This window comes from Morus notabilis, unplaced genomic scaffold (assembly GCF_000414095.1).
Source record: "Morus notabilis unplaced genomic scaffold, ASM41409v2 Scaffold177, whole genome shotgun sequence".
In the NCBI taxonomy this organism is placed as follows: Eukaryota; Viridiplantae; Streptophyta; class Magnoliopsida; order Rosales; family Moraceae; genus Morus; species Morus notabilis.
In genome coordinates this window covers 67,947-83,010 of record NW_010357654.1, presented here as the reverse complement: position 1 = coordinate 83,010, position 15,064 = coordinate 67,947, and the positions used below count along the sequence as shown (strand labels likewise).

At 34.2% G+C, this 15,064-nt stretch overlaps 3 protein-coding genes across 3 annotated transcripts; 2 read left to right on the top strand and 1 right to left on the bottom strand.

Annotated features, from left to right (window-relative positions):
- The first annotated feature begins 6,941 nt into the window (after positions 1-6,941).
- Positions 6,942-7,424, top strand: LOC21399971. Its single transcript, XM_010090253.1, has one exon. It carries the CDS (start codon positions 6,942-6,944, stop codon positions 7,422-7,424), a length of 483 nt encoding a protein of 160 aa, XP_010088555.1.
- A 764-nt stretch (positions 7,425-8,188) lies between these two features.
- LOC21399970 (BTB/POZ domain-containing protein At5g17580) lies at positions 8,189-10,243 on the bottom strand. Its single transcript, XM_010090252.2, has 3 exons — positions 10,069-10,243; positions 9,940-9,979; positions 8,189-9,799 (listed from the first exon to the last, which is right to left on the bottom strand). Exons 1-3 carry the CDS (start codon positions 10,101-10,103, stop codon positions 8,189-8,191), a joined length of 1,686 nt encoding a protein of 561 aa, XP_010088554.1. The 5' UTR covers positions 10,104-10,243.
- A 3,612-nt stretch (positions 10,244-13,855) lies between these two features.
- On the top strand, positions 13,856-14,709 carry LOC21399968. The gene is made up of 3 exons (XM_010090250.2): positions 13,856-14,038; positions 14,146-14,401; positions 14,510-14,709. The coding sequence occupies exons 1-3, from the start codon at positions 13,856-13,858 to the stop codon at positions 14,707-14,709; spliced, it is 639 nt and encodes a 212-aa protein (XP_010088552.2).
- The last annotated feature ends 355 nt before the right edge of the window (positions 14,710-15,064 follow it).

Here is a 15,064-nt window from a genome sequence, read left to right as displayed (position 1 = left end):
TTTGAAAAGACTAAAAAACACGTAAAGATCGGATGTACAAAGAATTTGATTACTAAATTATTACATTTCAATGAATTATCAATTATATATTTTTTATGAACATGGATTGTTATTGTGTATGAGAGGTTATGACTGTTTCTACTTTTGAGGCATTATTGAAGCCATGATTTAATAATAATAATAATAATTATTATTATTATAATTATAATTATAATTATAATTATAATTATTATAATAATAATAATAATAATAATAACAATATTAATATTTTTTTTTAATTCACAACATTTCCATGCACAATCAAACACAGTAATGTAAAATTCCTAGGAATTTGAGAAAAATTCATGTATAGAACCAAACACAATAATGTATCTTAGGAATCATATTATCCTCCATCACTTTCCCGGGAATATGATTCCTGCATACTAAATACCCCCTTAATGAAAGCATCCAATTACCTTATGCCGAGAAATCATTAGCATATAAATCACATAAAGAACCGTAAAAAACAAACCTAACTAAACATTAAACAAACAAGATAACAATATGAATTAATAAGGTTAGAGCCATCATTATTTCAAATGAAAAATAAAAACTCCACAAGTCATAACATTGAAACATTATAAAATAAGCAAGACCCCTCAACATCAACTAAGGGTGAGCCTCGTTCGTCTCGCTTCCTTCTCCGCGATGCTACATCACCTTTGTGCATTCTTACCAGATCGATGAGATCCGTTGAAATCTCTACTAGGGGAGATCTCTCTTCGTCCCAACTCAGGTAGATCTTTTCCTATCACGGTCGCTCTCCATAGAAATGGAGCTCTGGAGCACTTCTTTGCCATTTCTGAGGAGATTTTGCCTTCTCCTTGCAGCATCGAGATATTGTTAGTATGATTTTGAATCTGGCTAGATATCTGGAGCAGGAAATTCACTTTTTTAAAACATAAAAAATGATTTCTCTATGTTTGTGGTTGTAGATTTTTTGTTGTTCATTTTGTATTTTCTCAGGTATACCGCCCAGTATCGCAACGAATACTGGTTTGGTGATTTGGTTTTTCAATTCGCAGCCATAGGGAACGACAGTTTCTTGTGAATTTGGGTGGTTACCAGGCGATGACTCGATGGTTACTAATCGATAACTGGTATCTTAATGGATACCAATCGGTGTCTTGACAAAATACTAGTGACTCGATTAGCGCCGATCGTTGGTAGCTACTGGCAACTACTACTGTCAATAATGCGGTTGTCCGCCAGATACAATCGGCTATTCTCAGTTGGATAATGGTTTTGTGGCTAAATACTGATGGGTATTTTGGTCGGATATTGGTGTCGTAGCCTAAGACCTACCAGTTTCCTAAGGGTATATGGGGTATTCTAAATATAGTGTGATGATATAGTTGTAATATTCTTTACAATTGTTCATGTCGCCTCTTATGTCAATCCAAGTCTAAAACTTGTGATAATTTTGTAAAATGCCCAATTTTTTTAGAAAAATTGGGTTGGATGACCCATTTTGTAACTCTTATTTAAGTGAATGACCCATCTTTTCTAAAATTATGTCAGTGGCCTTCTTTTGAAGTGATCAATTACAAATCGCAGTCAATCAATAATAGATTGATTGAGACCAATCAATAATAGACCAAGGTTAAAATAGCCCTTTAATCAATCAGTGATATATCGCAATCAATCAATACGGTCAATTAGTGATAGAACATAAATAAAAGGTAAAATTGGTGGCCAATCATTAATAGATCACAATCAACTACTAATAGATTGCAGTTAATCAGTGATAGATTACGATTAATCTGTAATAGACCGTGAAAAAATAAAAGATAAAGAAAAACAAGGACCCAAAAATTACGTCCATGCATCAAATTTTAAAAATTTGCGGCACAATTTATGAAAATTGGGTTCCCAAAGGGTCATTGATCTCAATTTTTTTATGAGTTTTATAAGAAATATTTTTAGGGATAATTTTGGGAAAAAAATAGAGTGGGTAAAAAGTAGTAGTTCAATTTTAAATTTTAAATGGGGGATAGTTTTAACAAAAGTGTAGAGAGAGCATAAAAGATGACAATAAACCTAACAGATAAACCCACCCTATTTGTATTTGTATAAAAACCAGCAGCAATTTGAACCAAAAAAAAATTAAATCTCAATGATGGCAGCCCAAGATTCAAAATGATGGTTGGTATAAAATTTAAATTATAACTTATTTACGTATTCAAACATTAATTTAGAAAACTCTGACTTAAACTTTCAATTTAAATTACTACAGTTTAAAATTATTATAATTTAAATTATTTAACAAAACATGATCGTATCCGTCTGTCTCGTAAATAGTCCTTAGTTTAAGACTATTATCTAGATGAGTTAAGATTAGGAAACTATCCTATTCAAATCCAGTAGTTTGTATATAAATACTCTTCACTTGATAGAAATGGATTTACCATTATTTCCTAAAATTATATAAAACACACCCCATAAATCTAGCTGAGCCTTTGAATATAACACAATGGGTAGTGCACCAGACATGCGCACTATTATAGCTTTCACCTCAAAAATAAAAAAATAAAAAAAGAAAAATAAGTTTTTGCATGTTTTTAATAAAAGGCTTAAATGTTAGGAAAATAATAATAATAATAACATCTGTGGCTATGGTTTTTAAGCCAATTATATACTTCCGTGTGAGAACGGTCGAACATTGTGCAATTAGTACCGCAATTAATAGTGAGGATTATACGACATTCGTTTCCTATATTTATTTTTTATTTTAAATCATGATTCGTAGTTTTTTACAGTGTTTTTCTCTTATAAAAAATACACATAAAATAAAAATAATTCTAAATTATAGTTCTGAATCTATGAATCAAATGTCAACTTAGTATTATTCCCAGAAGATCTAAGCTGGCGTGGTAAATAAATCAATTTGTTTGAAGCAAATTTTTTTTAAAAAAAAAAGGACTTTGCTGCCATATTCATTGGTGAATCTGCCTGGATTGGGGCTTGGGAGTTGGGCTGTGTGGTGTGACGGTCAGAGGCTTCGCCCCACTTGCAATGGCCAACCTTTTTCTTCAAAATCATGCATGGACTATGAGCTGGCCATGGATCTTCACTAACCAATTGTCTAATTTTGAAAAAAATAAAAAATAAAAATAAATGCAACAATCAAATTCCCATAATGCAGAGACAATTACTGATCAAATTTTTATTCAATTGTGATTGGTCTCCTCTCTCCAAATTGTCTAGTACACTAGTTCGCCTATTGTTTCCCATCCTATAGGCATCTTCTAATATCTCCTTTTATTGTATTCAATTTAACAAATCTCTATTAAGCAAAGACTCAAGACTCAAGAGAAAAACTTGTATAATATATAGGAGCATGTTAGATTCATGATTTTTGACCATGGCCCATGTCTCCGATTCCCTAAACACTGCATTAATTGTAGGTTATAGATTCAAATTTTTCAATAAGTGAATAAATGATGAATACCCATATGCAAATCAAGCATATATATGCATTTGCAGACATACATATATTCCTAGATCATGATATGCAATTCCTTGTGTTATCAAACCAACAATATTACATTTGTAAATGGAGTATGCATGAATGAAATACACATTTGCCTGAATTTGTAAATTGTAATTAATCTTTTGATTAGCAAACACCTTAAATTCAGTGCTTTGAGATGTTTAAGTGACATGAGGCAGATTCTGCTGTTCTTCAAGCCTACAATGTTTTGACAAAAACAAATTTAAACCAACCATTTGAGTTTGGTTTTCATATAATAGAGAATGGCACTAGTCGAAAAAATTAGGGCGCGTTTGGAACTCGTTTTAAAATGATTTTATTTTTTGTATGAAAATGAAAATAAAAACGTTTTCAATCTCAGACATAAATCATTTTTAAAAATGCGTTTGGTAGTTTTATCAATAGATTATTTTCAGTATTAAAAAACACATGAATGTCTCTCTCTACTCGAGAGAGGAGAAAACGAAAAAAAAAAAATGAAAAACGACTAAAAATCGTTTTTCATTTATCTCTTATTTTACACTGAACAAAAAAATCGTTTTCATTTTTCTTTTTTGTACTCCTTGTCACAATGGTCAAGAGACATGAATCATGTAAGTCTGGGCCAAGGAAATTGTTTAATAGATGAGTGAGGGATTGTCTCTTGAAGTAGTAGTACTTGATAATTATGGAGCCCCATTTTGAAGTTCATTTCATGAGTTTCGTAGTGCAAATTACAAAGCAAACTTGATTCATAACAATTCCAAATTTAATTATTAAAAAAAAAAGAAGAAAAATTTCCAAATGTTTGATGGAAACGTTCTTCACTGCTCACATCCAAATTTGGTTTGTGCTATAACTGGCAGTGTACTTGTGAGAAGAAGAAAAAGAAAAAAAAATCAAATCAAATTTGGACTCTTATCCAGTGAGAATCCACCAAGCACAATTAAGCAGCTTCTGAATATTTTCCTTTCCTATAGGAACTTCGGAAAATTAAACCCTTTATTTAATTATGCAAACATATGAGTTCTAATTAAATATTAATTTGATATTACCCAACTTGACAAATAAACATATTAGAGATACTGTTCCCTTAATTGAACACCTAATATTCTAATGCTTACACGTGTATCTCCTTGAATTTCCCCTGTTTCGCAGACAATCAAATCATAGAAAATAAAAATGAATAAACTATTTCTGGAATCTAACAAACGAAATTTCCATCAAACCACACGGTTATATGATCTACTTATATATAATACCTGGGCCAAAATCTAATCTCCATTGCTCACAAAACAAACACAACAAAGCATCTCCAAAACAACAATTAGTGCTTAAAAATGGCTCAGCTCCTCCTTCTGTGCTTGATCCTAGCAAATGCCCATGTGGGTCTAGCCCTGGCTAATGAAAAGGCTCATCATCATCATCAGACCATGGCTCACTCTGGCTCCGAACCATTCTCCAACCCACCAGCACCAACCCCATCCAAAGCTGAACCACCCATGATTAGGAAACTAGCAAAGCACCAGAATGAAGTGGCCAAATCTTCTGATTCACCGTCTCCAAGCCCAAACAAAGAAAATGCCTCAAAAGCTGAAGAAAATGGTTTGGCAATGATTGAGCACAATGTGGGTGTCCAAATCCAAAATGTCCACTTGAGTAATAAGCACCACCGTTCAATGGACAGGTCAGTGGCTGGTGGCGGTGTGATCCTTGGAGGGCTTGCAACTACCTTCTTGGTGGCTGTTTTCTGTTACATAAGAGCCACTGGAAGACACAAAAATGAAACTTCTTCTGCTGGTCTTTGAGCAGTTCATATCAGTAATTAAAAAGGACAGATTCTACTGTAGAAGTTTCTTTTTTTTGTTATTTTTATTTTTATTGTTATTATAGAATATTGTAAATAAATGAAAGCAAATGAAAAAAAAAACTATTCACATTCTATTGTCGTTGATTGTCAGGATTTTGTTTTTTTTGTTTTTGTTTTTCCCCTCCTTATTCTTGTCAAATGCAAAGCTAAATGTTGATCAACACTTTTAACTAGATCAATACCAATTGGAGTGAAACTTTGCTTGGAAGACATTTTTGGCTTTTGCAAGTGCCAAGTGGTTTGGATTTAGTGATCACCGTCAATTGGAGATAAAATGGGAGAAAAAAGGGAAGATGAGAAAAGGGAGAAGAGAACAGGGAAGATTGGAAATCCCAAATATCAAGAATAATATCATATGTGTGGCAGTTTAGATGAAAATCCCGAATTCTGATGATGAACTATCCATTTACTTCGTTGATTCAAGTTTGTAATTTGAGTTGAGATGTGATTTTATGTGAGAATTTTTTACTGTAGTAAAAAAGTTAGATGTGACTGTTTTTAAAAATTTTTTTACTGTAGCAAAACTAAAATTCTAAACTCGAATTATGAAGTGAACGGGGCCTTAATTTTATATTTTTGTTTTGGACGTCAGGGAAATTTGAATTCTAAACTGCAAAGTCAAGTGTAAAATGACCATTATATTATGTCTATAATCAATAATAAATTGTTAACCTTTTTAAGTTTAAGTAATTGTTCTTTTTTCTTCAGTTACCATAAAAAAATTATTGCCTTTTAGTATGCCTTTTTTTTTTTTTGGTTAAGTTTTTGTCTTTTTTTTTCAAAGTTTCCGTTTCGTTCATTGGTTCGAATTTTATGATTTTAAACTTTTTTGTTTGAATAGAAAAATTCAAATTGTGTAGTTTAAAATGTAGTTTGAATTGACATTTAGATGTCGAATTAGAGTTTGGTAGGTATAAACAGCAGAGAGTGGACACTTTTTTCATGTTCATAAACGATTTGAAAAGTTGAATTTAAGGGGAGAGCTCAACTTTAAATTAAACAGTTTAATTTAATTTAAGTGCGGAATATAATTCGGACTGCGTACTTTCAAAATACGAGTTTAAACTATACTCGCTGTTTGAACTGAGTTGAACTAAGTCAAACCAGTGAAATAAATGAGGGCTTAAACAGGTTGTGGTTTTTAAGTTTTTTTGCCGTTTCTTAGAAAGCCTTTTATTTCATTTAAAAGTCGAATCAATTTTATGTTATTGTCGTTTCAAATAGACGTCTTTCTAAGGATATTGTCAATTCAATTTCTGACGTTCTTTTTTTTTTTTTTTTTTTTTTTTAATAAACTAGTTTCTTGCTCTGGAAAGATGAGAATTTATTAAAGATCGAGGAAAATATATATATTCAGAAATCAGAATTTACGTAAATTTTCCAAAAAGATTAAATTAAAAAAAAAAAGAATTTACGTAAATGTAATGCATACAAATAGGAAACACCAAGACCCGCTTTTATCGGCAGTGCATTTATATCTCGTTTGAAACCGTCCCGGCTCCAACCAAAATCACAAGACAGACAAATATTTTCTTCTCGTATTACCTTTCCTTCTACATGGAGCAGAGGAAAGGAGATGTCAGGGTCTACATCGTCTCCGGTTTCTTCTTCTCCTGCATAGTCTCCGGCGGTGTCTTCCTCGGCCTTTACATGTTTCTCCCCGAAACTCAATCCTCAGCTTGGTATCCCATTGCAGGAATGATACTTGTCTCCGTTCCCTGGGCCTTTTGGTTCTTCACCTTCTTGTACCGTTGCTTCAAACCCGACCATCCTCCCCCGCAATTCGACGGCAGCACGCGAGATCCATTGACAGCAAATGGCAGCCCCATGACCAACCCCATGGCCTCCGAGTCTCCAAATGGGGAATCCCCTGGTGGCGGCGGTGAGCGACGGGTTCAATTTGGGCCGGCTGTCGTTTTGGGAGGCCAGGGTGAAGGCCATGCAGGCGCGGCAACAACAAGGGATCATCACGAACAAGAAGCAAATGAGGCTTCAAATTGCTCTAGAGAAAGCAAAATGCCTTTAAGATTATCGATTTAGTTTAGTATTTGTTGGAGATCATGCCGTGGGATGTTATATTGGGCTATGCAAATGGATGATGGTGATTTTCTTTCCATGACGGAGAAATCGATGGCTTGAGTTTGAATATGAATTGCAAAGATAAGTATTGAATGATCAAACAAGTCATATATATTGAATGATCGGCATTTGCTCGTGTTGGTGTAGCTTTCGGTTTAACTATTCGCATCCAATGAAATGAGATGATCAATTTTTTTGAAGAAAAGTGATGTGTGAGAGTTGTTAAGAGGTAATCAATTCCTTTCAGATCTCCGTTTATGGATGTAAAGAGTCTTTTGCAGTACTAACATGAGAAGTTGGAAGAAAATGACGAAACCTTCTTTTCTATTTGTGCTCTTTTGATTTCCACAAAATGATTTTCCAAATTAATTTACCATGATGTAAATATTCTGAAGAAAATTTTCATCTAATGCCTAAGGAGGGTAAGTAACTGATCTGATCCCCTGTTTATGCGGTTGTTAATCTAATTGTCGTCTTTCAAAGAGATCTACAAAATAAAGGACTTCTTTCTTTGCTTTTCATGCCATATATTCTGCAGTAAAATTAGCTCATCAATTGCTACAAAATTATGTCAACACCAAGAAATTCTTTACACAAAAGAAAAATTAGGATTTTTTTATTGGAAATTATTAATGGAACTTGCCAATGAAAACCCAATATTTGATAAATGATGGAAAAACAAAACATGCACAAAACAAGGAATTTATATGTGATGAAACCACCTCCTATGGATGAACCTTCTTTTTCTTCTTTCCTGGGCGATTGCAATTTGTCACAATATTGATGCAGCCAATCTTCCTCTTCATTTCTTTCCACAAGCTCACCTTTTCCTTCTTCACTATTCTGAAGCCACGGTCTTTCTCAATCTCCCTCTTCATCACACAACACTCTCTTTCAAGTTCCATCATTTTTTTGCTAATCTTCTCCATGTCTGACCTCATGCTCTCCTCACCACTCCCTAACAATGTTGCTTCTTCGTCTTCCTCTTCCTCCTCTCCGAGCCCGCGACCATCTTGAGACCCCGCAATCTCCTTCATTATGGCATTCCGCAGCTGCACCTGTGTAACAAACAAGGCCTGCAGGACCACCCTTGTTGGCAGCCTCTCGTTTTTCGCAGCATGCTCACAGGCTTCGGGGGACATCTTGTCGATATCCAACACCTGACACACTTTCTCGCGCTCAGACTCTAACAGATCCCTGTGCGTGTCTAAGTAGATGTCAATCCCCTTGTACATTCCATCAGAGCTTCCCAGGCATCCATTTGACACCTGCTTTGACATCTCTGCTAGTGCAGTGAATGTCTCTATCTTCAAATCTCTGTCACTTGCAATTTCTGCCAATAATTCTTCGACAAGCTCAGCCACTGCAATCAGGTCTGACATCTTCGAGCTATTGTAGTTTCGATAGAAGTGCGTCAAAATCCTCCTCACACATTCGACATCATACTGCACTTTCCCGGCATAGCCTTGGGAGAGTGTTAAAAGGTCTTTGACTGTTGCTTGATTCAGATTTTTCCCAATTCTGAGCTCTAGTCTGTCCATACACTCCGAGCTTGCTTCCAAAAGGTCTGTACATCTCAGCATTTCAAACAACAAATTGCAAGGGACAAGTCCCATTTCATTAGGCAAAAGCCTCTCCACTGCTTCAACAATTTCTCTTTGCGAGTTTCTCGTGCGTATGTCAACTTTTTCATCGGCTCCTGTGGGAGTTTGAAGGACCCATTTCCTCACATAGTTGCATAGTGATGCAGTGACATACTCTAATGGAACTCCTCTCTTAACCATTTCACAAATGAGTGGCTCATACAGCCTGAGAGACAGTGTTGTCAGATCCTCAGATGGCCAGTCAATGGCAAACAGCCTTCGCTTGACGTTTGGTCGAAAATCGTCGCCTTCATCCTCACTGCCATTGAAACACGCTCTCTTGATTGGATCTCCAAGAAGTTGAGGATCAGATATCGTCTTTGTAATGATGGAGTTGGCACAAACAGCAACAAGGCCGAGCTCTATGGCTATGTCAAAGATGTTTTCGGTGGCTCGAAAGGCCTTTACAGTTTCATTCCAAATAGGGAGGACATTATGTTCAAGGAACAAAAGAGCCTTCTTTAAGAGATTGTTTTTTCTGTGAGCTTCTGTCATTCCTAGGTAGTGAGCAAGACAACTTAGGGGTACAACAGTCTCTGCAGAAAATGTCACATCATAGCCAGCACAGAATCTTGCTACAAGCTCGAAAGTCTCGGGGTTAGCTGGGATTTCCGCGAGAAAATGTGAAAGGTCTTGCAGGGATCTTTCTTTGAGTAAGAAAGCAATTTTAGCACATCTAAAAGCCATAAGCTCCTAAACAAGAATGAAAAAATTGCAAGTCAACTTATTACTATAAAAATAGATAGCAATATGAGCTTATTCATTTCATTTCAAGATGACGAATTCAAGAACATATAAAAACAAAAAGATACATATTAGTTTAAACCACTTACAAATAGCTCCGTTTCTGATGGAGATGTAGGCTTAGTAATCCTGCAAACAAGAGAAGGAAAACCTGAATGTGAAAATTCTTCAGTAATGAAAAATTAATCCGGGACAAAATAAATTAGAAATTTGCTTACCATGTTGATATTTCTGTGCTTTTCCTGTTCGCCATTTCGCGGTAAATCTCTGACCATGCAGCTTGTAGGAAGTAGAGTTTCAGGTGAATTGTTAGGCTCCTTTTTGAAATGGGGTTGCAAAACCAAGTTCAACTTGTTTTCCTCTTTATGATCAAATTGGGAAAAAAAAATCTTAGCAGTCCTAGAAAATAACAGAACAAGGTAAGGAAACTCAAAAAATTTATGAAGTAAAATGGCCATAAATTAGAATTCTCGCCGATAACTTTTGTGCATTTAAATCAGCTATGTTCTTAAGAATTTTTATTTAGTTTATATTATTTTCAATCAAGTTAATTTAATTTAGTTTTGTGTCATTTTAATTAATTTTTATTTGAGTTTATTCTCTTAGGAGGCGTTTGGTATGCAGTAATCAGTAGGAATCATATTCTTGAGAAAGTGATGAGAGTAATATGATTCTCAAGAATAATACATTACTGTGTTTGGTTCTATACATAAATTTTGTCTCAAATTCCCAGAAATAATACATTACTGTGTTTGGTTGTGCATGAGAATGTTATGTATTAAAAAAACATATATATTTTTAAATGAATTACAATTAACACTAATATTTTTTAAATATTTAGCCCATAACATTGGCACTAATATTTTAAGAAGTATAAAACACAACACAAGTAGTCCATAAAATTATCAAATAATAGGGGTCTCAAAATGTTAACTAAAATCCTCTATACTAAAAAGTTCTTACAAAAGTTTTAAACATGAGATCATATACTCCAATAAGGTTCCAAACCTATCATCAAAAGTTGTAAATCTAGGACCACATATAAAAGTTCCAGAGATGCCATCAAAAGATCTAAATATTGGACCATATACTCAAGTTTGTAAATATAGTACCAAAAGCTTCAACCTAACTCATTCCAAAAGAGATAGAAGAAAATCTAACTCAAATTCATCATCCAACGTAAAGAAATAGTTGGTGTAGTCATGGTTTTGGACAAGATCCATATTTTTTGTTCCCCTCAAATTGCCAATGGTTCTAAGGTAGTTACATATGATAGCAAATGTTCTCCTATCCATAAGAGTGCTTTCAAGACATGCTAAGTTACTCTCATGTATCAATCGATGGTAATTTAGTTGGCGTATATGATGTCGGCGATAAGAACTCTCACCCCATCTATTTCTACGCAAACGTCCCTTATTAATAATTACAAATATCATAAGAATGAACAAAAATGTCATTTCATTTAACATTTCCATATATTGAACCAAAATAGCCACAATTCTTAATTTTTCGTTCCAATAAAAGAAGATCCATATCTTCTCATTGAAGGGAAAAAAAGAAATAAGCATATTGATTACAAAGTTCAATTCTGCCATGTATATAACGGATTCAACAAGAAATAGATTTAACCAAAGGCAATGGCCATCATTAACGGATTCAACAAGAAAAATAGAGCACCACCAATGTCAAAAACTCTTTTTTTCCTCGGGAAAAAAAGAAGAATAATCAAGAAGCAACCTTACTTGGAATCATCTTTCGGAATAACTTCCCCAGCTACACAAAATTCGATACCAATTTTATATGTAAAACAACCAAAAGATCAGGAAAAGGAAAAAACTAACTTTCCCCTGTAACAAAACCAACTGATTAGCTAAAAACTTGCCCAAAACAATTTGAACAGCATAACAACCTTATGTAAAAACACAATTCCTTAATCTGATGTTCCTCCGTGTTACTTCAACATTACCCACGAGCTTTAAGACTTTCCCATTTTTATACACAAACACGCATAAGTTAGACCACTTGAATAAAACCAAATATTTCAAACAAAAGGCAAAACAAAGGAGAATCATGTTGACGGTAGAAAAATCCATATGGCCATTTAGCTTTGTTGGCCATTCAAATTAAATTTAAATCCATAAGGCGGAGTTTCGAAATGGGTCAATCCCACCTCAAACTGCGACGGCGTGGTCGACGGAAGATCGGTGCAGTTGCTGGAGGCGGCTGGGCTGGGAAGAGAATTAGTTATCTTTGTTTGTGTAGGATAGAAGAGATGGCTTTTGAATATCAAAATGAGTTAAAGATGATACAAAATCATCAGTAAGCAAGATTTCGTGCGTCCCAAGCTCTTCCACACTCGTTTCCAGTAACAAACTCTGCTACGTGTCAATAGCTGAAGAGTTCTCGGCAGAAGAAAATCAAGAAGCCCAACGGCTGGGCTTGATCTCCAGCAAATCTTGGGAGCAAATAAGCCTAATTAATAAGATATAGATAGCAGAGGCCAAAAAAAAAAAAAAAAATCCGGATTCTCCTCCGATGTTGATGTTCAAATTTCATATCTTTTAAACCTCCGTTTATTTACTCGATTTGAGTTTAGAATTTAAATTTTATTACAGTAAAAACTCATTACAGTAAGAAATTTTTATATAAAATCACATTTTAATTTTAATTAAAAACTCAAATCATCGAACTAAACGGATTAAGCTTATCAATAAGAGGTGTCAAAGAAAATTAGGGGGGAATGAATTGGAGTTCGAAAGAAATAAAGAAAGCTTACGGGAAGGAGAAGAAGAATTGGCCAAGAAGAAAAAGAGTTTGCACAGATTTTTAACAAGGCATAGAAGAATTGGAGAGCATCATCAGTATTTTTAGAATCAATCTCTTATTTCGTCTTTTTAAATTTATGCAGATGAATTTTTCTATTTTTCTGATGATTTTTATTAATTTGGTCATGGGCTAATTTTTTTTGTCTAGAATTGCAATGGAACTCAACATACAGTTTAGTTATTTTCACCTTTTTTTTATTTAGATTAATGAAATTCAGTGTTTATTCTATGTTATCTTTATTGCTTCTAGTTAGCTGGCCAATGATTAGATTGATTTTGGAAAACCTTAATTTGTTTGGAAAAGTTGATTTTGTGTTTAGCCATAGATAGAATAGCATATGATCTTTATTAGTTTATCAAAATTGACTAGATTTGTGTGTGAGATAGGAATATACTTTCATGCCATAATTTTCATTGGAATAGAGTGAGTGAATTGGCATAGGTATGTTTTATGGGATTTCGAAAAAGTCGCATAAGTAATTTGAGATTTTTGATTAGTAACTATATTTAATTAATTAGCATCAGGAGAGGTGAGATTGCTTAAATGAAGTGTTGAGGGAAATTGTAATTAATTAGCAATTGTATTTAATTAATTAGCAAGTGTATACCCCAGAAAAAGCCTATGATGGATTTCCACGGGGATTTTCAGATGTATTGCCTCTTATTCACAAGGTTATTTTTTTTTTCTCCTCTCAATGTAAATCTCATGTAGCATTTTCTCTTTATCTAACTACTTTTTCTTCCTCGCTCCTGAAATGTTTATGGTAAAATGTTTGACAACTTTTCAAGTTTCCTTTAATCAAAGAAAAAACTATCAAAGTGAAGGTCGCAAACTATGCTCCATACGTCACTGAAAATTTAACAAAACTCCTTTAATATTTTATTTTTGCACCTAGTCCCAAGTCTTGCATTTTACTATTGCTTGCTAGGTGAATGGGAAAAAAAAAAGGAAAAAAAAATGCATAAATGAGGTGCAACTTTCTAGTGGTTATTGTGGTTAATGCTAAGTAAGATTTTGTTTCCTTTTCATATTTCTGAAAATTACACTTAAACTGTTCCATACTTATTTATTTTAGCAACTATTGGTCATTATTGATGTAGTGGTTTAACTAAACCGTTCTTGATTATTTTTTAGGACACAGTCTTTTACAAGTCTATCTTGAATGAATTTGCTACTACGATGAATATGGAAATGCCTACTTACAACACCATTAAACCCGAAGGATTGCTTCCGGTGTTCAATTCTTCTCTAGTTTTCAATTGTGTTTCCTACACTAGTGGTGCCGGTAAAAATAAGAAAGAGGCTAAACAATTGGCGGCTCGTACTGTTATTTTGTCACTTTTGGGTACCTTGACTACATTTGTAATTACAATTTTGTTTTGAGAACACTTGATTCTTAAGAGAAAATGGTGTCTTCGTGCGTGGCCATATTGTGTTTGACTAATTGAGGATATTGCAGGTGATTCTAGAATGGAGAGAGTTCTTATGATATCATTAAATCTAAAGTCAAGCTCTATACTGCGTTGCATAAGGTTAGTAACCTTAGCACCGTTCCTTCAATGGCAAACACGACGCAATGTTCTGAGGGCGTGCCTGGTAAAGATGTTGGAGCTGAAGCCAGTTTGGCTACTAACAATGCTCTAAAAGCTACTAGTAGTCTCCCAACAGTTGTTGATAATGCTGCGGTTGGTGCCGTTCCCGACTCTGGAAATGGGGTGCCAACATGTGAATTCCAGATAGTTGGGCCATAACTTTCTTTTGGAGTAAACGATCTACTTGTGCGAGCCACTCAAGCAACTGAATTTCTAATTGCTGCAACAAGTGCTATTCCAGACTCTAGAAATAGGCCGCCAAAGCATGAATTCAAGGCACAAGAGCCAGAACATTCTTTTGGAGCAAACAATCAACATGAGCCAGCCTCCCAAGCAACTAAATTACCAATTCAATTTGTGCATCCAACTTCTGCACTCTCTATGGAAAATGGTCCAAGTTCAAAGAATGCTAATAAGAGATTGTGCACTAGTGCTCGATGAGTTTTCTCTTCTTCCCCAAACTGTTACTTCTGTGTACACTTTGTAAGGATTTATGGGTTGTTCTTTTGTAACGAAACTCAGAAAAAGTTTGAACTCGAGTTATAATTTTATTCAAATTTATGTTCTTTTGTAAAATTTGAGTTTGAACTCAAGTTTAGGGCTAAACTCGAGTTCAAGTTTTCCCTTCAACTCGAGTTCATAAACTCGAACTCAAATTAATGAACAATATTTTTTCTATTCTTAAAAATATCATAACTTTTTGGTTTTAATTTTGATTGAAATGATTTTTTTCTATGCATTCACAACGAAAAGACGAATAAAATTTTATCCATATACCATATTAAAATTTTTCATC